This window comes from Thunnus thynnus, chromosome 16, assembly GCF_963924715.1.
Source record: "Thunnus thynnus chromosome 16, fThuThy2.1, whole genome shotgun sequence".
NCBI lineage: Eukaryota > Metazoa > Chordata > Actinopteri > Scombriformes > Scombridae > Thunnus > Thunnus thynnus.
This window is the reverse complement of record NC_089532.1, coordinates 14442286-14469896: the sequence shown is the minus strand read 5'-3', so window position 1 is coordinate 14469896 and position 27611 is coordinate 14442286. Positions and strand designations below refer to the sequence as shown.

Sequence of the window (27611 nt, the reverse complement as noted above, 5' to 3'; positions counted from 1 at the left end):
GCACAATAAAAAAAAAATCCAATGTGGAGCGATGTAACGTTTGCTAGTGAACCGCAGCCACTCCACTGGTGTCTGCGGGGCCATCCTTCAGCAGATTGCCTCTTGGGTAATGAGGCAGTTATGTTCCTGACGGTAATGGAAAGGCTGTCATCACGGTGGCAACAGGACATGACTGTGGGCATGACTCACATTCAGCAGCACAGCGCAGAGCCAGCTAGTGGTCCTAACACACAATCATCTGAACAAAAGATCAGTCAGCTTAGGGATGAGGCGCGGGTTTATTGGGTGATGTCAACGAGGTTTCGTCTGGGGCGAAGTCTGGTGGCACAACAATAAACAGCGGTGATTGACAGGAGAGTGCAGAGCTACCTGGGGACAGGAGGGGTAATAAAGCTGAGCAATGAAAATATATGTCCATGTATCATACCCTCCAGGTAATGAATAGGTCAAGTGGCGGAATTAGGTGTAACCCTGTGACAGACAAGTGTGACTTAAGTGTTTTCCTTATGTAAAGGCAGGATTATGTTTCTTCAATGTGTAGGGATCACTGACAATTAACAGAGCTGCAGGTCCATCCTGTTCTGTTAGCACGGTAAACACGAAGATGGATAAACATCCATTTGCACGCACAGAAACAGACTCCGACTACGATGGCAGTGAAACGTCTGCGCAAATACTAGATTATGAACGTATCCTCAGCAAACTGTGATGTTCAAAAAAAAAAAAGCTCCTGCATGCTGTCGACTTTCATTGTTGTCACTGTCAGCTCGTCGTGCGCTTGAAGAAGTTAAATAAGGTTCACATATTCAGCTGTTTGTTCTCTGTCATTGGTGAGAAGTCACATTGGCGAGGAGTCACACTGGCTGCGACACATCACCCCTTCCCATCATCCCTTTGAATGGCCATTTTCCTAAAACATGCACTAAACACACAGAGATAAGTACAAAAATCGCCCCAATTTTCATTTAAAAATGCTTACCATTACATTGCTGGGGTTCGGTTTAACAGAGATAGAGCAGCATGTAGAGATCTAATATAGATTACTGCATAATAGGAAGTGAGAAATGCTGAACTGAAAAAAATATGTCCATTAATACATCAACGGCAAATTAATCTGCAACTATTTTGATAAGTGATTCATGATATTAGTCATTTTGTAAGCCACAATTTCCACATTTCCTTTCAATTTAAAGAAGTCAACATGTGCTCTTTCTGACATTTTATGTGCAAAATGACTAATCAATTTATCAGGAAATCAGCAGATTAATCAATATTGAAAATGATTGCAGCCCTGATTAAGTCCTTACAACCATGTATTTCCTTTGTAGAAATCTGCAGTTATAGCATTTAAATTCACTGAGTCAGAGTGTCCTATTTTCATCTGGTTTTTCATTTAAGCTGGTACAGTATTTAAATAACACTGGCTCTCCCATACCAAAGTCCACAACTGTAATCCATAAACTAGTTCAATTTTATGTTGAATTACACCATTTTGCATTTCGGATCAAAATGAAAAGATTACAAGAACCTAATTGGGACGTAAAGAAGGGTTATTCAGTGTTTTTTTTTTTTCCCCTTTGGCAAATCACTCATCTTTCTCTGCGACACGTGCGTGGGTTTAGCACAGTCTAATCCAGACCCCTGTGCTTGAATGGGATTTGGGTGAAAACCAACAAACTAGGCCACGGAGCCTCGGGATGAGTCAAGGACAGTGCTAACTACTAAAAATAGATAGATCACGTTGGAATAATTAAGAAAATTCATATCTTAAGTGTGTGAACCATCATTTTTAATTACCGTCCTCCCTGAAGGGGCCAAACTGGAACCAGTCTAATGAGGTCGAACGGGAGAGGCAGATTGTAAAGATAACAGACGGAGCTGGATGAAAAATCTCATACCTGCATGCCTGTCTGTTCCAGCACATTTTTGCTTATCACATTCCACATTTTTTTCCATGACTGTTCCATAAAACAGAGCCAACTTTCCATTGCAGTTATATCTGTGTGCAGCTACAACTATCGTTTGTGAGATGAAAATATGATGTTTGAAACAGGGCAGAGCCAAACTCCACTACGGACACTGTCTAAAGCGAAAAAACACACTCAAAATATGAAGATGTTTCCATTACGTTTGTCATGTTTTCAGCCTTGTTCTACAGCACAAACCCACATCCAACTGAGTTATTGTTACTGAGTGTCTAATTGTGTATTGCTTTAAAACACCTTCATCTTGAAAGGATTTGGGAAAACACGAGTGTTTGACTTCCTTTGTCAGCAAATTGCATTAAAAGACCAAAACTAACAACATGTTGGTCCGTCTCTTACTACAGTACTGTCCAACTGTCCTACCCTGTCTGTGCCACTCTTAATAAAAATATAAATCTTTAAAAACAAGCTACAAATATGTAGTTCCATTAAAAAACACAACAACTCAGTACTTTCCTAAAACCTGGGCACTGTGATTGTTAGCAAATGTTAGTCAAACAGGAGTAAATACTACATTTTTCGAGGGACTATCTTCAGCTGCGGATTAATAAACATTTGGTGCTCTGGTGAGAATTTACTGCAGCAAGATGGTGTGTGTGGGACTGACTGAAAATAAACAAGTGCCTGTCTTCATTATAATGAAGGAACATGTCACCCAGTGTGGCTCATTGATGTGTTTTCAACAGTTTTTGGATAACACTGAAGCTCTTCTTTGGCTACACAGACTAATCCATTGTTGTTTTTGGTCTTTTCAAGGAATTTGTTAACAATAAGATCATTACAGAGGATTGTCCTTTAAATATCATCCTTTACCTTACTTTATCTTTCCCAAAGATGCCTTTGACATACATACATAGTCTTCCCAGGGATGTCAACTGCACTGTTGGCTGTACACTTAGTGTGTTAGTTAGTGGTCAATGGTTTGGCCCTAGGGGAGACTGTAATCGTCAGTTAGCTTGCTGACTACATGTAATGATGTAATATGTGGTCACAGGAAAAACACAGACTTGATATCAGGGGATAAACCAGGGGTTGTGTGTGTGTGTGCACTGACCCAATATTCACGACACACAGGAAAACACGGCTCCTGTCAAAGCAGCCATTAATATTAGCATAACAGCACATCCTCCGCATTACAAAACAACAAAAACAACTCACGAATAATAGCTTTGTCTGCATTGTGATGGCTGCAGAAGCACTGGGGAAGCATGTGAATGGGGCAAGTGTTATTACAGCGGGATCAATACCTCGAGCAGGGAGCGGTATCGACAGGGGCCGACGCTGCGGCGCTACACTGTCGTTCCCTTGGGGACAGTCTGTCCATTGCAGGGAGATTGAAATCAGTTTACGGCATGCGGGGACACATTAATCCTATTACCACCAATCTGGTCGTTATGGTTTTTATTGAGGCAGGAGCTTTTCCTCGTCAGCGGCACTTAGCCTCGCTTGAACACACACACACACACATGCACACAGTTTTCTTACATCACACACTTTTATCATGCAAGTGTGTCCACACAGTCTCCTTTGCAGACCCACACACTTTAGAGGCGACGGTAATCCAAAGAGAAACACAACATTACATAAGGCGACTAAGAGATGCTGCACCAACAGCTCCTACCTTACGCCACCACAGCATATGGACAGATGAGCTCTTCCTACCGCTCTCTCTTGCATTTTCTATTTCTCCCTCTTTCCCCATCTCTCTGGTGGCATCAGTGCATCACTTTGGTGGTGATGCAGCTCACGGCCCTAGTGATGATTAAGCATTACAGGAGCAAAGAAAGATAAAACTGAGAAAAATCTGCAAACCCTCACATTCAAGAGTGTGGAGCCAGCAAATGTTTGACATTTCTGCCTTATAAATGACTTTGACATTTAATCAATTAACAGAATTGTAGTCGATCAAACTTTTGTCAATCCACGTATAGTTTCAACACTATTATATGTCCTCAGAAAAGTAAACACCGCTGGAGCTCATCTTTAGCTTGCTGTGTGCTGTATATATATAGACTACAATGCTCTGAAGCCCTATTCTCTTACGGTAATGGGTTTTGGTGTTACTATTTTTGGAAGTCTTTCTAGAAGCGTTTGTGTCAGACTGGAAATTCAATTGGAAATTCTGACACAAAAACAACACTCATTTGGTAATTTTAATAACAAAAGGTCAATCATTGTGTTGTCTTCCTTGGCGACTAAATTGTGGGCCTCTACATTCCATTGCGAGACCTTTTTCTTTGCTTCTAATCTTATCACTTATAGTCATGTCGTCTTGGCCACATGGTAACCAGACACCCCATCCAGGAGACTGTCCTTTGTTCTACGTCACCCTAACGGACGCGGCGCTAACCTTTAGCTGACACCTGAGCCCTTGTGCTTCTCTTGGGTTTCAGGCCAATGTGAGCTGCCCATCTCCACCTGCCTAGTGCCCAGACTGGGGGAGGCAGGCACACCTGAGCCCACTGCTCTGGCCCAGGATCGCTCAACCCTGCCAAGATGCAGATCTGGTTTCCTACCAGCTCAGAACATGATACTGTAACCGTCTACATCCATCCTGCTCTTGCTCCTCTGCCTCTTTACTTCACCTCAACGGCTGGTCAGAGTGCATCAGCAGTGTTTTAAATGCTGCTCCTAGATCATATTAACATTCAGATTGATGAGCATGGTCTGAGAAGTCTGGCAGTGTCCTTTCTCTAAATAATAGCAATTCAGAGAAGGGGGCAAAGAATGCTCGAATTGAATAGCAAGTGTTTGTTAATAACAATCAATGACAATTGACATTGGTGATGAATTAACCGAGAACTTGCCTAGCATGATACGCAGACTTGATATTTACTGTAAGCAGAAAATAAGAGCTAAACGATTAGTTGATTAATTGAATAGTTGATAATCAGAGAATCAATCAGCAACGATTTTGGTGATAGATTAGATAGAAAATCACTAGTTGCAACTTCTCATGTGGGAATATTTGCTGGCTTTCTTAGTTTTCTATGTTGGCTGCCTGATTAGTGACAAGTGATTTCAACTTGGGCTCTGGGAACATGTGAAGGCCGGTTTTCACTATTTTCTGACATCTTATTGACCAATCAATGAACCGAGAAAACAATCTGAGTATTAATCAATAAAAATAATTGTTAGTTTCAACCCTAAAAAAAAACAAAAAAACAACCGTCACACTAAATCATCCTACACTGCCAGTGATTAAGTGGGCCCAGAAAAGAGTGAGATGTTCCACATCTGATAACAAATCACATAAAATAATGCAATTACATGTAGTTTTGCACCTTGCTTTGTTGCTAAGATGCTCAAAATAAACATCACAAATCAAAAGGAATGACATCATGTTATATAAGATAGTCAGTGTGTCAAAAAAGACAGTGGGAGAGAATGAAAACATCACGGACGTCAGAAAATTCACTCTAGTTTTGCTGAACTACAAATAGCAGATTAGTCATCAAATCTCTCCTCCTTCCTCCTAAACAGCATAATTTCTGTGACGATAAAGCCCGAGAACAGACATGACACAAATGACAAACGAACAGGAGGACAGACGGAAAGTGACCCAGGCTGATGGAAACTTCTCCAGGCGTCCTCGGCGAGGAGTTCTGTGTGTGTGTGTGTGTGTGTGTGTGTGTGTGTGTGTGTATTTGCTGACAGAGGTGTTTGTCTGTAGGTCTGTGAGTCCGCTGACTCACTGTTGTGGTTGGAGTGTGTGACTGTGTCAGTGTTACTACAGTCTTCTGTGTGTGGGAGAGCAGGCTTAAGTTGAAAATAGCTGTCCTTTGTGCCTTGCGATGCTGTCTCTGTAGTGCTCATTTTAATTTTAATAAGTCTCTCTATGATAACGTGAGAACAGGCCATAATGTCCAAACGCTGTTTCCTCCCAAAAAAAAGCCTTGATGTGTTAAATCTGTCCTAATTAAAATAAGCACATTTCATTCTGTGACGGGCTGAAGCCAGAGAGGCACTTATGAAGAGAAAGAGCAGGTTGACAGGCTGATTAATTATTTATACGTATATAAAAGAGCAAATAAATGGGCAACCATCGAACTAACAAGCGATGAAATAAATAATTACATGTAAATGCCAGCATCAGATCATGCATGCGAGGTAACTGTAAAAGCTTACGTCACACTCTGTGTTCAGTAATACATTCACAGCCTGCCTGCCAACATGCTATGACCTTCACCATGTGTCCTGTGCTATCATCTGCTGATGCCGGTAGATTTTCCAGGTAATGATAGTGTTGTGACGAACATGCACATACTACAGCGTCTGCCGTCGACCCACAGCTCTGGCCTCGCTAAACCTCCCAACAATAGTCCTTTTGTTTCTTTCCCAAAATCCATACACAGCACTTTGGAGTGAGAGCCTACTGTACAGCACTACCAGCTCTGCCATTATTATTATTTGTATTATTATTATTATAATAAACCATCCTGTCTACAGTCTCTCTGTTTGGCTCATTAATGATGTAGCCAGCAGGGTTTGAGCCAAGGCGTGGGCTTTCCAGTTTCAAGCCATTTCAACTGTGTCAAAACAATGGCACCAAAACACCACCGCCCATTCACAAACCTTCTCCTTTAATTAAAACCCTACCATTCACTTATTTTCTTCACGCCGCCCATTCAAACACCACTGCCATTGCCTAATCTCTCCCTGAAGTGTCTATAAATAGCAGCAATCCACATATTAGTTCACCCAAAGTGCTTTGCAACAAAAACAGGAGTCTGATTATTGCTTCTCATCTTCCGAGAAGATTCAGGGATATTAATAAAAACAGGGGCCTTAGACAGGCTCAGATCTTGTCGACTGATAACAAAAACAAGAGCAGGCTGACAGGGAGGTGAGCTCAATCAGAGGCTGTTCCCCACGTGCCCTAGCTTTAATCTGCCCTCTCCCCCAGCGCTCTCCATCATTCTCTGTGTGCCAGAAACCGGGATTAGCGGTGTTCTTTGTGCCATTCGAAAGTCAGCCCTCTGTCTGCTCTTTTAATTGTGCGGCAGACCCCCTTTTCTTTAGGCGAGTTATGGGAAAGGTTGGCTGATAAGAGCTGCTTGACAGGAGGCTTTAGTGAAGACTGCGCTCTGATCAGACTGTCCTGTCTGTGGCTGTGTCAAGCCTGTCTGAGGAGGATGGTTGATCAAAGAGCGCTAAGCAGGTTTCATTAACAGAACTAACAAAACAATGAAATAAATGACGTGTGATCCAAGTCTCCTATTGCAACACGCAACTACCGGGTTGTAAATGAAGAGACATTCTCTTTATGTCATGATCGGGAGTATTAGGAGTTGTATTCAGCAGAAACACTGCACGATCAAAACCTCTGAGGTTTCACAGTGTATTTTTCTTTCACCCCAGAGTCCCTTGGAAATCTTAAAGATGTAACCACAACACCATAGTTACAGCACTACTGCAGAGTGACACACTGGTATCTTTCACCTTGCAGTGGTTAGAAAGTGTAATGAGAGTTGGAAGCAAACATAGCACAGCAGCTGCCCGGCTCACTGGGGAAACACTGACCACAGGGTGGCTCGACATGCATTGTTTGTGTGTGCATTTTTTCGGTGACATCAGATTACAAGCACATGCCGTTCTTACGTGCAAAACATGCCTTCACAGAAACAGTTTATGTTTCATACAGTATATACATAAATATCTCTTGGGGTGACTAGTGTAAGGTTCATGATGGACATAAAAATATAAAATATAGCTGATCAAGGTGCTGTGGGGGATGAATATGGGGTTAATGAGTGCTTAAAACCTGCAAATGCTGCTGTTACTTGCAAGAAACAGCTGAATACAGCCTTCACTGCACCAGAGCACATTGGTGTGGAAGAGTAACTGGCACAGAGGAAGAAATATGATTGTTTCTTTGTGTTTCCTCACCAGAAAAAAATATTCCCGAACCTACACTGGCTGCTCATGATGAACTATGCGTATATGTGATGTCTGTAAACACGCTGATCCTGGTCAAAGGTGAGGTGCTCTAACTTGTGTCAGACTGCTGAGCGACACTGTACCTCGGTTTTATTCTCTCTCTCTCTCTCTCTCTCTCTCTCTCTCTTCCTGCGTCTCTTCGCGTTTCTTTGGTGATGAGTCCAATCAGACGAGCAGACGAGCAGCCAGCAGGTGAAGGAATATATCCTGACATGGAATTTCTAAGGGGTTTATTGGGTGAGCCGAGCTTTGGCAGACCATCTGTGTGGCCTTTTAAGCACCAAAACTGGCATGTTGCAGTGCCAAAGTTGGGGTTCGGAGGCTCACTTTGAACACATTTAAGTGCAACTGCTTTACTGCTCTGTGACTGACATGCAGCATATCAAATAGGCTTCCTGTGCCTGCCCTTGAGACAAATCTGTATTCCTATATAGGGTGTGTTTAGGTCAGTACTAAGCTTATGACCTACATGTACATCGAGTCATTTTTTAATTTAAAACTACAGAAATAAACTCACATTACGTACACTAACTGTATTTGTAGTCCCTGTGTCATCAATACCACCCATACAGACTTATGGCAGGATTATTTATAATACAGTATTTTATAATGTGATGTTTTTATAATATTTCTCCAAAATGCTTCCTCGATATGCTGTAGCTCCTTTTTGTAAGGGAATCTGATCTAACCTAGTGCACCTGCAATGCTGATGGGATGAGGAGAGAGCAGAGATACAGAGGGGGAGTAAGAGGGGTCTGTCCGCCACTGCGTCTAAAACTGCCTCACTTCTTCCCCTGCGTGTGCCTTGCATGGACAATCAAAATTCATCACACCCTCCCATTCAACTTGCGCATCATCTCCCAACAACTCGCGCTGTAAAAAAAACAAAAAAAACAAAAAACAAAAACTTGAAACAAAACGATAGAACAATTGGTGCATGAAGAGACCGTTTTCTGTGTGTCCCATTCTTGCCTTGTCTACCCCATTTCTGCAATTCATCCAGCGTCAATCACTGCGCCGTGCGCGCTGCGCGGGACGTGCGTCTTGGCGAGATGCGGCTCCCATTGACAAAAATCCTCGTCTGAGACAGGGCTGCATTCAACGTCACCAAGACATGCATGCACTTCTACAGGGCAGTATGCAGTCGGTCCCGAGCAAACTGCTGCACAACCACACCGCAAGGGCAAAACCATACTGATTAGTTGCAACGTGCGTTTCGTGCTAAAAAAAAAAAAAAAAAAATCGTACCTGCATTTTGTCTGACGTAAACACCTCGGTGTCTACTTCGCAGGCGATGATGGTCACCATCTCCAGTTTCATATTTATCGATGGCATTCCCTTTCGTGGTTGGGAAATAGAAACCAAAATGGAGTTGGAAGTCTTTCTCTTCCTCTCTTATGTGGTCGCAGAGAAAGAGTCAATCAGTTCTTCCTCCACAAACTCAACGTTAAAGTCCAGCGGACTGTTGTGGTTGCTTGTATGAGCTGAGAGAGTTGCTGCTGGACTCCTCACTGCACTGGCGCGCTGCTGACAGTGATGCTGCAGCAGCCGCACAAACTCTCTCCTGTCCTCCCCTCCCCTCTGGCTCATTGACGTCATTACCATCCTCACGTTCGTCGTGTTTTACGCCACTACAGTGCTCGACGAACCGTGCACGGCCACTGCAGAACTCACGGTCCGGTTTATTCCGCTTTTTTCTTATATTTTGGTGTGTTTTTTATGTTCACCGAGAAATTCAGTGAATGTGCTAAACTATACATGGCACATCATGTAATATCAGCATCACTGTCCCGGATTAACCCCCTGCATTCCAGCAGAGAGCCTGTTGTTTATGCCTTTCTTATATGCTAACAATGAACACAATACCACAGGGAGTGGACATAATAACAGGAACATTTATACTGTATGAAACAAATGAGGTCTTATGTAACAGCCTTTCAATAACTGTGCTGATACTGTTTTTCAGCTTGTGTTGAAGAGGTGTTGAGGCAATTTTCAAGGCAAAGTTTGTAGTGACAGTTGGACGATGTTGCAGAAATAATATTCAAAAAATCACCATTAAGTTAAACCAACACCTCTCTGACACAGTCACATCAAAAACTGAATATTATAAGGTCGTAGCGATTGGATTACAGTAGACTAGAGGTTCCCAACTGAAGGTCTGGACCCCGACATGGCGTCAAGAGATGAATCTAAAATGTTGTGAGATGATTTCTGGGATAGGGAACAAGAAAATTAAAATTCTTTTACATAATTTTATGTGTATTTTTCAGGCTTTTCTCATGAAATACTGTATTGTTTTATCTCTTCGGGCTTCAAAAAACGTAGTCAAATGAAAAATCTCTCTTAACACTTAATGAAGGAGGGAAGCACGTATATTATGCTTTGTATTAAGGCGTCACAAGCAAAAAAGGCTGGGAACCACTTGACCGAACAAGTTCCTGTTATTGTGTCCATATGACCTGTGCACCAGCACCATAACAAGCAGCACACAATAAGATTCGGTGCTTTAGATCACTGATAATATCCTTCAAATTATAGTCACATAAGAGCAATATTTGAACAGCCGATCATAAAATATTGTTTTGCATACAGAAGATTGGCTCAAATTACTGTGCGTCAAACATACGCTGCCTTCTGTGGGCGTCCACTGCACGTTCCCCCCCCCCCCCCCGTCAATGCAAAATTGCATAAGCGAGCCTGGCAGCAACATGCTCTGGAGTTAGAGCTGCCTTCAGTTGACATGATCTGTGGCTTCACTGGCTTAATAATAACAGACAGACTATATGGCTACAGTATGTGGTGCTCAAGCTGATGTGTATATTGTCTCCCTACATGCTCCTAATAGATATGGTACAACTGATATAAAATAAATAGGCACCTAATTTGGACATTAGAGGTTATAAAACGGCCTTGCGGATACTTTGTTGATCCTGTTTAAGACCCAACATATGAAAACTTTAAAATAACTTCTCAGTGAGCTGTACCGTACTTTTAGTGCTGACTTGTTGATTGGAGATTAACTGTACCGTGACTCTCTATCACTCACAATAAAAGCAGCTGATGACTGCCCTGCTGCTGCTACAGCTCCTTTTTTTTTTCTTAATTATGATGATACAGTGAGAGTTTCCACTCCAGCTCAAGACCAATTATTAAAAAAGACCCCACAGACATTATATCATTGCATAATATCCTAACAAACCATATCTTCTTTCCATCACTCAGGTCATCTCTCTCTCTCCCTCCCTCTGTTTCATAATAACAATTGCCAAGCCAACTGAGACAGCTAAGTCCCCTATAAGCCATTAATATTAAGGCTCTAGGCGGTGAGGGCTATTTATGTCTGTGTGTGTCAGGCATTGTCCACGCTGAGCAGACGGAGAACATGAGTGAGATACGTGAGGATGACTGTGACATTCCTCCACCAGACAGCATCAGTCAGTCACCCGCACAAGTCTGGAAAAATCTGCCTCTAAAACACCAGACACTGTAGCGTGTTGGCCCATAAGCCCGGACGGCATCGTCAGCTGGTTCATCTGCTGGGAGTGAATCTGTTTTATTCTTTCAAGTCACGGTGGTAACAGCGGGCAGCACAGAAGATGCTACTTGACAGGTTTAGATATGGTTTCAAAAATCACCCCCGCAGTTTATTAATCACGAGATCAGAAGTGATAAAGCAGCGTGCCTGCGTCACCTTTTCTTTTGAATCCACACTGTTTTCTGGGATCTAATGTAGTCTTAGCTCGCCAAGAGTTGTGATCATTTATTTATGCAGTCATGGAAAATTCTCTTTTCGCTTGCCCCTGTTTACAAAAGTGGAGGGTCAACAAAAGCTGATGGAGATTCAGCGTCTTGCTCAAAGAAACTTCAGTAGAGGAGATGCTTGTTGGTGCACCAGGGTCCTCAAAACCATCCTCACTGAACTAAACCTCACATGCAGTTTAATCTGATCTAGTCTAACACGATCTAGTCTCGTGTCATGTGTCTCTGCTGTATAGTATAAGCCATAAACATACAGCCCATTGGATTAATGTTTTTTTCGGTTATCAAAGCACTGCGTCGATGTGCCGCTCTGATCCCTTTGTCACTGCTGATAAGTAGGATGGATCGCTGTGGATGATGAAGCACTTTTCTTCCTCTCTGGCCTCATTCTGCAGTTCTCCTCCTCCTCCTCATTCTCAATTCTCTACTCCTCATTCACAATTCCCTCTGTTAGATCTCACAGTCAGCACAGCTTGAACAAGACTCCATGTTGGAAAGTATAAACACATGCTTTGTCCATTTGAAAAAAATGCATTTGTGACTGAGAAGACACATGATTATAACCTTTCAAATGTCGCTGCCTTATAACAGTATTAGTAGGTGTTTTACTTTAATGTCGACGATTATTTCAAAACGGAGGATCTTTTTTTTTTTTTTTTTTTTTTTTTACACAAATGTCTAATATCAGGAGCAGATTTGTACACAGTAAATTGTATCTGTTCTTAAAGGAATATTTTGACATTTTGGAAAATACATTCACTTTGTTGCCAAGAGTAAGATGAGAAGATCAATACTACTCTCATATCTCTATGGTAATTACATTTTTGAAGCTCAGTCTAAAGGTCAGAACATCCACCTAACAACACCTCAAAAACTCTGTTTCTGTCCGTCCAAAACATGTAAATATGTATGACAACATGCAAATAAAAATAGGGTTATAATAACTGTTTGTATAAAATACAAACAGGTGGTTAGATTTAGGAAATCTTTGCTCAACTAGTGTTTTATTTTCCCGTTTCTTCATGTGCATGTAACAATAAATGATTATACATGAAGCATAAATTCACAGGTAAGCCGCACGGTTAATTGAAGTGTAGAAATCTGGTTACAACAGTACGAGTCTTGAAGTGCGTGATGCATTTTGTAAGAGATGAGAAGAGAAGCAGGCAGAGAGGCTCAAAAGGGTGAGACGCCATGTCTCAGACTCACTGACGAGCATGAATTTGTATTCTGAAGTGGAGCTCTGCAGAGGAGCAGGAGGGAGGAAATCAGGGCAGTGGATCATCAGGGTGGGATGATATACGCATGCTCATCATACACAAATGTGAATGCAGACACGCATACACGTACACACACACAGACACACACACACACAAGTAAACAACGCATCAGTAAACACAAACAAGGAAATCTACATGCAAATATATATTGTATTTGTGCTATAACTTCTGTGGATTTGAAAAGAAACACACACACACACACACACACACACACACACACACACACACACACACACACACACACACACACACACACTAACAGACAGGAGATATTCCTAAACATTTACTCACTACAATAACTCACCAAAAATAGAAATGCATCAAATATGACAAATATGACAAGAGTTCTCACAGACACACAAGTGATATGAGCTTTGTCTATATGTGTGTGTGTGTGTGTGTGTGTGTGTGTGTGTGTGTCTGTGTTATGTGAAAGCAGAAGAATGAAAGGAATGACTCTGGAGAACGGCCATAGCAGGCATGCAGACAGGCTGCGGCTGCACAATCCTCATGATCTTCACACACCTGCACACACATACACCTGCACACACACACACACACATATACACATACACATACACATACACTCTCAATCCCTTCATTGCCAACCCCTTGTTACACCAGGCTACCTCACTTGGCTCTGCCAAACCAACCTCTGGTGCCAGCGCCAATGCAGCTGCTGTAATCTAGGCCAAGCTATTTATAAAGCAAGCAGCCAAGTACAGGCGCAGAGAGCCAGGGGGAGACAGAGGGATGGGAGGATAAAAGAGTGTCTACAGGGCAAAGAGACAGATCTAAAGAGTGTAGGTGAGACAGAGCAGGGGAGAACAGAGAAGCACAGAGAGGCATGATGGCACAGAGGGAATAAAAGTAGTGAGAGGGTGAATGAGAATAGAAAAAGCGGCACAGAAAGAGATGCAGAGAGGTCATTAGGTGCAAACGACAGCGTGAATACCTGAGGACGAGCAGACACCATCATCGGCTGTAAATGACAAACACGAGTAGCCTCGATTGAAACTCCTTCAAAGCTCCAAACTTGTTTTATCTGGTGGTTTGAATTCTGACTGGATGAAATGTACGGGAGGGAATGTGGCTGCTGCAGTATTTAGTCATTTGGATGTTAAAAATGTTGATAGATATGGATTTACATGGCTTCTGGCAATCCAGCTTTAATTATTAGTGATAGAGAACTCCCACGGGCCAACTCTGACTCCAACTCTTTTCTCCTAATTAACAAAAACGATGTTCTCACGGGAAACGTGTACAATCATTTGTGCAAAAAGAGCAATTCAGTGCTTTTTCATTCATTTTTTAAAATGGAAATTTATCAGTTTTGGAACAGGGATGCACTGATCCAAATATTTTCTCTTCAGTTATTCATTTGATAACTAAACTAAACGTATTGGCTAATATAAATGGGATAATGTATCATAGTAGTTTATATGCAAATTATTCTACGATGTTTGTAAAAGTTTGTTGTTGTTGTTGACAGTCACTAAGAAACAGTATGTAGATAAATCACATCTTATCAATAATCTGTTTAATAAGACCTGTACTGACACCAAGAAAACAGAAAAATTATAAACAATTATGATAATTGATTGAATTGATAATCAATCAATTGTTCAATTCATTTTTTAAGGAAAAACATTTTCTGGTTACAGCTTCTCAAATGTGAGAATTTTGTACTTTTATCTGTTTTATTTCTTTGTTATTTAGGGACGTCAAGTTGATAGTTGAGTTTATAGACTAGACGATTATTTGATCAATCATAAAAGTGTCAAATTAATCAATAATGAAAGTAACTTAGTTGCATCCTATCCTGTGTAAGAAACTTTACCTTAACAGAAACTGCTTTGAGAACACCTTTCAATAATGTGAATATATAAAATAGTACACAAATAAATACAAATACCTGCGATAAAACAAAAAAGCTGCTTTATGTACAGTATGAAATGCTTTAGGAAACGGTGTCACGGATACTGTCCGAACATGTAGGCTGAAAGTATAGTATGTTTCTGGTTCACAGCCCACATCTGGTGGGCCACCAGCAGCTGTTCAGTGTTTTAACCCCGTCCAGCAGCTTAGGAGCAGGAGAGATTGAGCTGCCATAGCTGTGTGAGCGGGACAGAGACAGAGGGGATAGGAGGGGGACGGAGGAGGAAGCACAGAGCGACACGTGCCGATGGCTCTACTGATTGCTTTGCTTTGAAATCAGGTCAAACATTTGGATGGGTTAGGCAGACTCTTTAACCCGCATGCAGGCATCACTGCTGCTGGAATACCAGACACAACAAAAAAAGAAAGAAAGAAAGAAAAAAAAAAAAAAAACGGTCAGGGAAGGAAAGGACCCAAGGCGGTTTCAGATCTAACACAAAGCTTTGAAGACAACACAGCGCTCTGAGAAGTGGGTGCCATTTTCTAAGGCAGGCAAACAAAGAGGGAGAAAGAAATGATAGACTTTTCACCAGAGGATAGGAAGAGCTCTATATTCTTTCACTTCAAACAGATCTAATTTAAAGCCATGGGATCAACATGGCAACTAAAGATGAGCACAAGTGGCAAACTGGTGTGATGAGATTGCAAACATTAAAGGATGAGGCTGGCCTGTAAGTAAACTAAAATGAAAAAGAGAAGAAGGGTATTGATATAGCTTCCAGATCTGTTTCAGACAACCGAGCAGCCACTAAAGCAAAAGATGCTCAAACTGTAAAAATCACAGGCACAGACAATCACGAGGGCCCCCTAGACGTCGCTATTGTGGATATAGACTGTCAATAAGCAACATGATGGAGACAGTGAGAGGGAGAGAGAGTGAGATGCAAACAGAGACAGACTTAAAGGTGCAGTGTGGCAGTGTACAGGATTTAGTGGCATCTAGTGGTGAGGTTGCAGATTGCAACAAACTGCAACCTCACCCTCCCCTTCCAAGCATGTGGGAGAACCAATGGTGGCTGTGAAACTCATGAAAAACTCCCTCTCTAGAGCTGGTGTTTGGTTTTTCCACTCTGGGCTTCTGTAGAAACCTGGCAGCCTCCGTGGAAGAGGACCCGCTCCTTATGTAGATATAAAGAGCTTATTCTAAGGTAACAAAAATACAACAATTCTTATTTTCAGGTGATTACATTAATTAAAACAAACTTATAAATATTATATTCCATTGCCGAGTCTGTTCCGCTAGACGCCGCTAAATTCTACACACTGCACCTTTAACTTAAAGAGGGCAGAAAAGCACTCATGGGAGAAATTAACAAATGAAAGATCTAAGGAAAAACAGAAATAAACACGAACCAATATAAAGCAAATTGAATTGGGGAGAGTTAAATTCATGATTGTTTTTCCAGCAAAGTAACAAAAAAAACGACTGCCGGGAGACTGTCAATAGTCCTTTTCTGTAAATGACAGCCGGCAGAAATTGATTTGAATGCTGGTCTCCCCACCTTCCTCCTAATAAATAACTCCAAGAAGCAGCATCACAGGGGAGCCAGCTTTGTAGACTCGAGTGCCACACAACATTTAGACATCAACAAAGTTCTGCAAGTAAACAGAAAGGTAAAAGAAAAGGAAATAAGGGCAGTATGAGCCAAACTGGTAGTAGCATAGTGAAGTACAACGTCTTTATTAAAAAGTTTAAGATGTACAACACAGTCCAGCAGACTTTCCGTGAAGAAGAAATTTCCATTTTTAAAATACAACTAGAATATAGACAGAAAGAAAGATCCAAAAACTGACTGGTTCTCATAAATTCTCACAGCTTAACTAAACTTCCTGTTGCCTGCGGGTTTATTTTAGCTCCTTATTTTTATGGACTGTATTATTGCAGTTATGCCTCAATTCATAGGAGTCTGTTTATACTTGGCATCAGTTAAATAAGAAATCATACTCTGTTGTATTCTGAACTGCTATTCTTGAATGCGCCCACAGAGTGTTTCTTTTTTTAGACTGATTGAACCAGAAAATAATCTTGATTTAAATAGAATCGCAGAAGCACCACTAAGAACAAATGACACAGCGGCTTACGGAGCATCCTAAATCTTATAGTTTCATATTCAGCCCGTGTAGTAGGCGAGTGGTGGTGGTTGTGGTGGACAAGATGAGCTGTTGCTTTTATCGAGGCAACCATGCACAAAACCAAATCATAATCACTCATCAAAGAGCCAAAAAAAAAAAAAAGTGTTTCCCTGAAGCTCTTCATCTGAAGGTGTGGGAGTGGTACTGTGTGAAGTTAAAAAAAAAAAATAAATCAAACTGCTGCTGTGAAATGATTTTCATCATGGTGGAGATATTATGATGTCTTTAAATAGATGTTTGTGGATAGAGGTTTATAGATTAGGGGTTTAGAAAGTACAACATGACATAATAAACTAAGCTGTGGGAAGCATTTTTCCCAAATTACCATTCAATTGAAACACATTCATGTGTTCAAGAGGTATTTTCTAATCTAATATCAGAGTAAAGATATGATTTCTGGACTCAAAAGTGCAACCCAAGACGACTCAGGGATCAGCCACTTTGAAGAATATAAAAAGGAGCAAAGACAGTGTGAATAAAAAAAGTTTATTGTTAAAGATAAATGTTATTAATGGCAGAAAATAGTTAAAAATGCCCATCACAAGTTCCTTGCCCAATGTGATGTCTTAAAGTTGCTTGTTTTGTCACTAGCATTCCAGCAATGATATAAAATGGAAAAAAAGTGAGTACAAGTGAGTGAAAGGACAGTGACAGAGGTTAATAACAGCTGTTAACGTATCAGCCAGCTAGCCATGCTAACTCCTGCAGTTTATGCTTACGACCACACTCATGCCATTTCCTGTCCTGTTTGCTTTTCGACACACCACACTAGTACATTTAGCCAAGTAAAATCCAGTCTGATCACACCAATCTGTCCCGCCCTATGTAATCAACCAAAATTATTAAAATCACTTGTGTGGGTTTACTATGGGCGTACAGGGCTTTTAATATGTTCTGTCACTTTATTCCTTCCCTGTTTTAAGTTCTACCCAGACAAAAAGACCTTTATGTGTTCAACTCCTGCAGAAAATGATTTAATGTCCATAAAAGATCAGTGATGTTATGTAGAAATTACTGTGTGAAAAGTAGATTTTGTTGCACATACAGTGTTAATTACAATCCAGCATTAGCTCGCCTGATTATATCTGTGGTCTCAGTAGAGGCTCAGATTTTACTGAAAACTTTAATAGTTGTCTTCAGCTTGAGATACTCATCAAAATGCAAGGAGTGATGCAGTTTAACAGAGAAAAGTGGAAAATTGTTATTGGATAAGAAAACACTGTCTTGTCAAATGTGCAAAATACTTTGAGTGCCACAACAGCTGAATTTGGCCAAATTGTGCTTTCCATTGTTGTCTGCTCAGCAATGGAATTGCTTTCTGCTTGCTTCTGTTTGATAAATAGATGCAAAACAAGCACACCAGGTCGGTGAGACAACCCCAGTCAGTGTACCAGAATAATATTCAGGCCGCAGCAGGAGCAGGGGCCAGCGGCACTCACTCACTCTGCACTGCATCATGTCTGACCTTCAGCCTGCCAAGCACCCTCTCCCTCACGTTCACCCCCCCCCCCCACCCCCCGAGACCGACGCCCAAAAATAGACTGTAGTCTGACAAATGCAAACATATCACTACCACGCGCTTGCATGCACACTATGTACATGCATTGCGTGTGCAGATAACAGACACACACACTGGCACTCACTTTACATCTCACTTTTCACATCCTCTATCACGCTATCTTTAGTCCCTGATGTGTTTCATTGCTCATTGTTCATATATAGATATATACGTATACACATATATATGTATATATGAGTCACACTATCAAACACATTAGACTGAAGTGGGTCCATCTGAGCAGCTCAACTTTTCACGTACTTACAGTACTCTATCGCTGCTACACTGCTAATGCATCACTAAGTGGAACTGTTTGAAAAATCCTTGTAGCACTTCTGCAGTAAAGATAGAGAAAGTTATCCATTGCTGCTGGTATTTTTGGGACTGGGAAACCAATGTGCACATCATTAAATGGTCGGTTCACCCAAATTACAGAGGAACATATTTTCCCTCTTACTTCTAGTAGTACCTAGCCACGCAGATACAATAGTTATGCTTTTTGTGCTTAGTTATCTCTCAAAACACAGATATTGTATTGTCACCACTATCAGAGAAATGTCAAGATACACAGTCCTACTGGTGAATTTTATAAATGTCAGTTTTCAATGCTGTGAGCACAAACAAATGACATTCACCTCTATTGATGTAGAGGCAGAAATCTCAGAAACGGGTGACGTTAAACCAAAACTATCTGCACACATTCCACTAGAGCTAAGTGAGAATATGTTTTTTGTAATTTGGGTAAGCCAGTCTTAGCAGGCTGTAATAGCCTTTTCCTTTCTTAATACTTTTTTTGACCACTTGGCAGCAGAACAAGCTGTGAACACATCATTGACATATTATCACCTTATATAAATATTATACTTGATATGGCAAAAACGTTAGCAAACAGTTGCCTATTTATACGTCCAGAAGACACGGGGCAACATTAGCATTCACTCTGAGTGATGTTTCCTTCAGCTCTCCACCAACTCTTGAAGCAAATATCTGGCTCTTTAGCTTCTAAATGCTCCACTATGTTCACCTGTTAGCTGCTATGTTTGTCTCTCTGTCGTTTGGTGCTGGGCATGTAGCAAAAACAGTGGGCTGCTCTGCCAACTCTGCCATTCCGTCTTTCAGACCTACTATTACTCAACCCAACTCCTCTGCATCACCCCCATGACCTCCATGATATCCAGGAAGACAGGTGTAAGGGTTTCCATCAACCACCTGCTGGCTCCACTCCAACACCACCAGTGTCTAGACTCCAGGGGGGCCTTGTGCTATCTCCTATCTTCATAACACTTTATGAAGATGCTTCACATTGTCGTTGATCTCTCCTGATTGAAGTGAAAGTGATGTGAGCCCAAACAGTACCGTTGGAGGCTGTAAAACCAAAACAATGACCTTCAAAGATGCCCAATATAGCTTAAAAAGACTGCAGAGTCAGGTAATAATTCTTCATCTTTAACATTGAACTTGACAATGTGACCCATTGTCCATTTAAAAAAATATTGACTAGTGCAGCTTTAAGCTGAAATTAATCATTTAGTATTACCCTGCAGCAATGCAGACCACTAACTTAAAAACATCTTGTTTAGTTTTCATTACGTGTCAGATAAAAACATTTTGTTTGGTGTTGAGTTAAGCTTGCAGCTGGCGCTTGCTTGATTGCGCTGGTTATGGATTGAGGAGGGCTCAGTCTGACAGCAGCAGGAGCAGTGATGAAAGCTTTGCTCAGTGCTGATTAGGCCTGATATACACTGGGCCCTATGAGGGACCACTTATAATGGCTTCTCTGACCTTTCTCTTGACAAGCACAGAAACCACTTTGCCTCGTTACTTTGCCCACACACACACCTCTGTCTCTACCTCCCTCACTCTTTGTGCACACTTGTTTTCCGAGGGTGCTACAGATAATGAATCATGTTGAAATTAGAAACCACACTGGCTGCGGCTGTGTTCGGTCTATGCAACACTGTTAATCGTATTCACAACAGAATGAGATGAACATTCCTCAGACCACAATGAAAATCAGTCTAAGGAAGCTAATCAGGGCTGTATGCGACTCAGCACTTTACAAGTCAAATCTGATATGACTCAGTGCAGACTCAGTACAATTGAATTTGGGTAACAATTGTGGGGTGGGTGAAGGTTCTTTTGGTTTATTTTGGTTTAGAGACAACATTGTATTATAGACCGATAAAGTCCTGTACTTCCAATCATTGTCCCTGGTGTTTACACAGTCCATTAACCTTTATCAAGCTGGAGAAAGGTGTTCGACTGAAAAACTAGAAAAATTTAATCATATGTACAAACAATACATTTTTTTTCGGGAAGAATAAAACGAAGGATGTATTTGGTGTGACGTTTTTCCAAAGAAAGTAACAGGAAAGACTTGCTGACGTGCTTTCCATTGTGAATATTTATCTTTCTCAAGCAAGTTTCATGTTCTTATTTTCATATTTAACAAAGGTGGTCCAGAAGGTAGGAAAACACACATTAATTCATCTAAAATCCTTCAATATACTTTGAAAAATAGTCAACAAAATAGTCTTCTAGGGCTACTAGAACTACTTCTATAGGCTACTAGATTTAATTTAAATGGAAACATTGAGAACATGGAAAATCAAAAATAATGCCTGTTTGAACAACTGATCCGACAGATCATTAAAACCATTAAGTGTAAGGGTGCAGCACTGTTATAATCACAAGAATTTATTTTTAATTAATAAAATGAATAATTAACCCAACTGTTTCAGTGAAGCGGTGGGCTGATCTGGCAACGCCTGAGCTGAACTTCCTAACGAAACAGTAAGCAGTTCTAAGGCGTCTCTCCATTTTACCTAAAAGCTGGTCAGGAGAACAAAATACTGCACATAAAAGAGAAAGTGTGCCACTAGGTTCTACTTTCTTTTCACTAATGCAGAAGAAAGGAAAAGGCTTTTACAGCCTGCTAAGAGTGTCTTATATATATGGGGTCTCTCTCTCTCTCTCTCTCTCTAAAGGAGCACAGCGTGATTACTGAAACAGCACATCCTCCTGCATGCGAGCCTTTGAGAACAGAAACAGAAGGTAATGTCGGTGTTGGGAGAGAGCCAAGAGCCCAAAGACACAAAAATGTAGGTTGCCATGTCCCTGTTCTTCACTGATGATGTAGAGTTTAGAGATGTCAAGTTTTTATCAGCTGGAATTTTGCAATTTTAGAAAAAGCTAAAGACTCTGTGTGTGTACGGGTGTGTGCAGAATCAAACAGCACTGCTACAAGCCAAAAACAACCTAATAAAGTTCCTGTTCGTGCTTTGAAAATATCACAAGCAACCTGTTTTTTTTTTTTTTTATTTCATACCTCATCCCTTTCCTGTCCTCATTTTGAAAGTTTAAATAAATGTCAAAAGTTCTATTTTTAGCATGGCTCATTTAATTGAACCATATGGAGAACAATCTATTGACATGCTCTGACTGAAGGGTGCGTGGGTGGCATTTCCACTTAAAAGCCAGAGTGTGAATTGTAATGAAGTGAGGAGGCAAAATGAAAAGGGAGGGAAGGGAAGGGAAGGGAAAGGAAGGGAAGGGAAGGGGGAGGACTCCACTGCTAGGAGCTATGGGTGTACAAACAGCAAACTCACAAAGCAAGAGTGATTCATTTAAAGGGATTTTGTGTATGCGCCAGATTTAGCCTCTCTGCTTTGCATTTATATACACAGAGAGGATAAATAAAGAACACTTAGGAGAGAGAGACAGAAGGGGAATACTAAAAGAATCGAGAAAGGAGAAGAAAGTTAACAGGCGAATGTGTATGTGGTGATCAGAAAGAGGACAGAAAACTGTTAAAGGAAGATGAGATGGATAGCTTTAAGATATAGAAGAGAGAGATGCATAGACTTGACAGATTAAACAAGATACAAAGACAGTAGAGGAGATGTGAAGCATGCCAGCTGCAACTACTAGGAATAGAGGGACAGCATTTTTTGGATTGTTGAAAATTTAAAGTATTATCTTTGTATCCTTCTCAAGCAAACAGGATCCAGTGATCCAAGTATTCTCTCCGTGGAGCCTGATAAAGCTGCGACGGACAGACTCGACGCATCCTAGAGAGGCCTTGATGGCATATAAATGTGTGTGCATGAGTGTGATTGTGTTTGATGCTTTAGTATGGAGGCCTGTGGACACATCTAGAAGCACAAGTGGGCATGTATGAGACACTGCATGGGGTGATGATTGAATGACATGCACAGGCACATGGATTAAGGCTAACGATTCTGTGCAAGCCATATTGTAATCCTCTGCCCTGCATTGATGTTCCCTGGCAAATAAACAGCTGGCATCAGGTGTGTGTGTGTGTGTGTGTGTGTGTGTGTGTGTGTGTGTGTGTGTGTGTGTGTGAGAGAGAGAGAGAGAGAGAGAGAGTGTGTGCCTTTGCGGTTGAGCAATCAGCAGCACAGCTTGAGATGGTGACTGGACTTTGACAGGCAGGAGCAAAAGCTGTGGATGACATCATGCACATGTTGCTGGGCTTTAAGTCTCGGATGCGCTGACACATTCAGCAAAGATGACTCAAACATACACAGACTCACGCACACACGCATACAACCAAAATACGACCCAGAAAGTGAGTTTGCTCAATCTCACCCTGTGCGCGTCCTCTTCGAACACGGCTTCATGGACGCTGCACGCGAAGAGCGCCGTGGGGAGGTCGCTCAGATCCATCATCTCCTCCGCCATGCCGTCCTGATCGTTCTCCCCAAACACCATGTCCTCCTCCTCCTCGTCCTCCTCGGGATCGCTGCTGTAGGCCTCTGAGCCGTTGCTCCAAGCCTTGGAGCTCTCTCGCAGCATCTTGAGCCTTTTAGGAGGCCGCAGACAGGTGGGTGTGGGACCACAGAGGCTGGGAAAGATCCGACTGGGGAGAAGGGAAGGTGAAGAGATTGGACATTGGGAGATAAGGTGAATATACTCGCTGGATGTTTGTGGAGAAAATGAGGTGATAGTGAGACACCGGTGCGTGAAGATTTCAGGGTCGCAGTAAAGTGTTCATCAAGGGATGATACTACGCAAGGTGCAGGAGAGATAAAAGAGAGACAGGGAGAGAGGAAAGAATGAAGATGAAGGAGAGAGTGACAGCAAAAGCACACGATAATGAACAAATGTCAATAGGAGCAAAGATGTGGTAACAAACAACAAAAAAAAAATTATAAAACAGAGAGGAAAAAAGCCAAAAGTTCCATGTTTAGATCCTTCTTTTAGGTCAGTTTTCTTGCTTGAAATATCACAATTTCAGTCTGTCTGTTAATGCTTCAATTATATCTAAGCATTCGTTGGTGATGAAGAGAAAATATACCAGCTGCTCCCAGTACAGAGTCTCTAGAGAACCATCTTGCAATCTTGCACGGATGCCTCGCAGCTGAAACAATTAGTTGATAAACAGAAAAATAACTGATAACTGATTAATCGTTTCAGGTGTTTTTCAAGCAAAAATTGTGAAAAAAGGTTACGTTCTCAGATTCCAGCATCTCAAATGTTTATTATTATATATGACAAAGAGTAAACTGAATATTTTTTGGCTTGGGTTTTTATATCTGATTGACACTGGGTGAATACTTGGGTTGTGCCTAATAGCATTGGGGTAGTTAGTTGTGAGTTGTATAGATCAGTGTATACTTCTTCCTACTCCCTTTCAGACATGTAATATTTATTTATGTTGTTTATGAGAATTTGTTTATTGAGAGTTTGCAGTAGGGGAGAACGGGGTAAATAGAGCCAGTGGGTATAATGAGCCACGCCCTTTATCTAGATAACCATAACCAAAATGAATCATGTGAACACAAATTAAGAAAGTATAATTCACATTACTCAATCGATCTTGGACTCAAGCACATGGAGAGCATGGTCAGCAAAAAAAAAGATTTTTGTCATGCCAAGTGAATTCATCATGACACTAAAGTTATCAGTCTTGTATCTTAATTAAAAAAGATAAGTTTTGGACATTATTACATGTTGATTTAAGTCAGTGTAAGCTACAAAACAAGGTCATAAACTTAGCATAACTGTGGATCTGAGCCACTGTGTGAAACAATTTTGTCAAAATGAATGTAGTGGGGTAAAACGTGCCAGTGACATTGGGGGCAAGTTGAGTCAATGGCTCAATTTACCCCCAAAAATTATTTTCTGATAGTCTAGAGACTAGAGACCCTGTTCATGTTAATGTTTGATCACTGTTACAAGTATTACAATGTTGATGAATAAATACCTAATTGTTGACTGATGTTAAGTTTAAGCCACACACAAACATGCTGTACATACAGATGGGTGGTAAATTAAAGGAAAAGCCAACATAAAGTGTCTTAGTAAGGTGTTGGGCCACCAGAACAGCATCAATACACATGTTACATGTTCCTAACAGATACTATCAAAGGTGAAGTGTGGGACTCGGTCATTGTAACTTTAGAGGGAATGTCCAGGGAGGAAAAGCAGATAATGATTTGGCCTTCAACTCTTAATTCTCAGCAGAGACCGAAAGAAACTCCCAAGAGATAGGGTGAATTAATTAAAAATAACTGTTAGGGTGATGGATATGGGATGATTGTGATGCATGTGTATGTATGTATATGCAAGTACCAACACTGAACTTCATTCAGTATCTCTTCAGCCTAGCAAACTGGGAGATTTGGACTTGCAAATATGTATTTTGGATATTGCAATAAAACTCTGAAAGACAACTTGCTCTCTGTGAATTCATCTTAAATTTCCACTACAGTTATCCTGGAGGAAACAACTCCCATCAAGGTAGAAATGTTTGATCACAGGATAAAGGTGAGCACTCAGAACAACTTTGTATTGATTAGCAGTGACCCTTCCCTCTAAGGGGACAAGAAGACCCAAACCATGCCAGCAAAATGCCCCCCAAAGCATAACAGAGCCACCAGATCCCCTCACTGTAGGGGTCAAGCATTCAGACCTGGAACAGTTTTTCCTTTAATTTGTCACCTGTCTGTATACACAAAAGCACATTTACACACATATTCTTTCTGTAGCTACAGTAACCCACAAAGATCACAGTTTAATCTTTACTGAAAGTGTTTAGGTAACATGTTGAACAACAAGACACAAACATATAATTTTACTGAAAAGTATGAGTTTTTGCCTTTGTTAAATTGATGGCATTAATAAAGTTCAAAATTATCTCAAATTAGTTTGATTTTGGGTGATTTTTATATCAGTATTTAATGGTCACACTATTTACCCATAGAGCGCTCAATTTACCCCATCCCCATGCTCATTTTACCGCCACCTTGGGGTAAGTTGTGCCATAGGACTAACTTTTCTTGATGGGTCATTGTTCTAAACCATAACAATTAGATAACTTGTTTTCATTTCCATGGGTACACAACAACCTGAGGTATATATAGTTACTATTATTTGAAACAAATACACTTTCATTTTGCAGTAAAATCATCAAATGTAAAAAGTGGCTCATGTTACCCCGTTCTCCCCCATATGTTTTCTTTTTTTTTTTTTTACTTGTTACATGTTCAAAATAAACATAGACAAACATTTGAAGACATCACTTTGGCTTTTTTTTCTTTTTTTGACATTTCATAGACCAAACAATTAAATCAATTAATCCAAAGGGTAATTGGCAGATTAATCAATAACGAAATTTATTAGTTATTTGCAGCCCTAGTGCCATGAGATAGGCCTATTTAATATCTATACTGACTTAATTGCCTCCTGATGAACTTTCACCTTCAAAATTATTTGTGAAACAAGTCACTAAGTTTAGTCATAAGAATACAATTTTAAAAGCAACACAGCGGAAAACCAAAATAACTTGAATTACTTAAATAATTTGAAGAAAATGTTATGATGAAGCCAAGTCTGACACAAATACATAAAACTTTCATTGTCATTTTTTCTGTAACACCAACCTCTCCAACACTGTACTGAGGATAGAGTGACATCTAGCGGCGCATATAACCAAATGAAGCTTATCATCTCTATTTTTTATCACAATAACGTCTGAAAATCAACCAGGTCTCAAATACTCAGAATAAATACAGAGTGGATATTGATTATAGATCAAAAACTATAACCTGCAGTAATTTTATACCTGTAAAATGACGTGGCACTGGAGCACACGAGGGCAGTGGCACCAATTACGTCACACGCCCTCAGTATAAATGGCCGGAGAGGGTCGTGACATCAAAGCATGTATGTTGCGTGTAATCCCAAAGGAAACCCCGGTATGTTACGCAGAGGGCTCGTGCAAAAAATGCGGCACGAGCGTTTATAATAACAGTAAAAGATTCTCTTTCGTGAAGGCACTTTTTTGTCTGCCAAACCAAATACTATTTTCAGCCTATAATGAAAGAAAATCCATGCGAAAGTTCCCACATAGTCATGGTAGCGCTCACACGACTAGAAAACCCTAGAAATTAAGTTCATGTTGTAATTTCTCTAATCGGTTTCAAATGCTGTTCAGTGTCTGTATAACTCACCTCACTACCGTCAGTGAAAGCGGCAGAGACAACTCATTTTCTAGAGGACTAAAAGCAGAATTTTCAGCCGACTTTGTAGCAGCTGCTGTGATATTTCAGGGGCTGCTGTCAGACGCGTCGGTGTTTGTTGTTGCTGGATTACTAAATATTATCTGATGCAGCCTACTCCAGCGTCAGGGAGCCGCAGGTGAGACCAATGAGGGGCCGGCGTAGCCTCACAGCGACCAATCAGGTTGCAGCAAAGGGGAGGATGCTGCACGTCAAGATTGGTGGCGATCAAACGGCGAAGTGGTACACTGCGCGCGCCCTGCTGCGAACTGCGCTTCAGTTTGTTTGAGCCGTGTCACTCCGCCGGTGGATCAATCAATAACCTCATCTGTTGTGTAAACGTTATGAGGTAGTTACATCTCTACCGACCTTTTAATGTTTGCAGATAGATTACAGTTCATCCTTCTGGATCCACCTGTTGCTCACACATTTACAGGACAAAATACTTGAATTTTGAATGTTTAAAGTTAAATTTAGTTCCTCAACTTAA

At 41.0% G+C, this 27611-nt stretch overlaps 1 protein-coding gene across 2 annotated transcripts in view; it reads right to left on the bottom strand.

Annotated features, from left to right (window-relative positions):
• rcan3 (regulator of calcineurin 3) overlaps positions 1–27233 on the bottom strand; it is a 42810-nt gene extending 15577 nt beyond the window's left edge. Inside the window, exons 1-2 of one of the 2 annotated variants that reach the window (XM_067614274.1) lie at positions 27074–27233; positions 23208–23478 (exon numbers count right to left, since the gene is read on the bottom strand). In XM_067614274.1, coding sequence (XP_067470375.1) covers positions 23208–23414 — 207 coding nt within the window. In that variant the 5' untranslated portion in view covers positions 23415–23478; positions 27074–27233. Of the gene's footprint in view, positions 1–9173; positions 9447–23207; positions 23479–27073 lie in introns of those variants that run through there. The other variant, XM_067614275.1, reaches the window with a different exon arrangement.
• Positions 27234–27611: the final 378 nt, after the last annotated feature.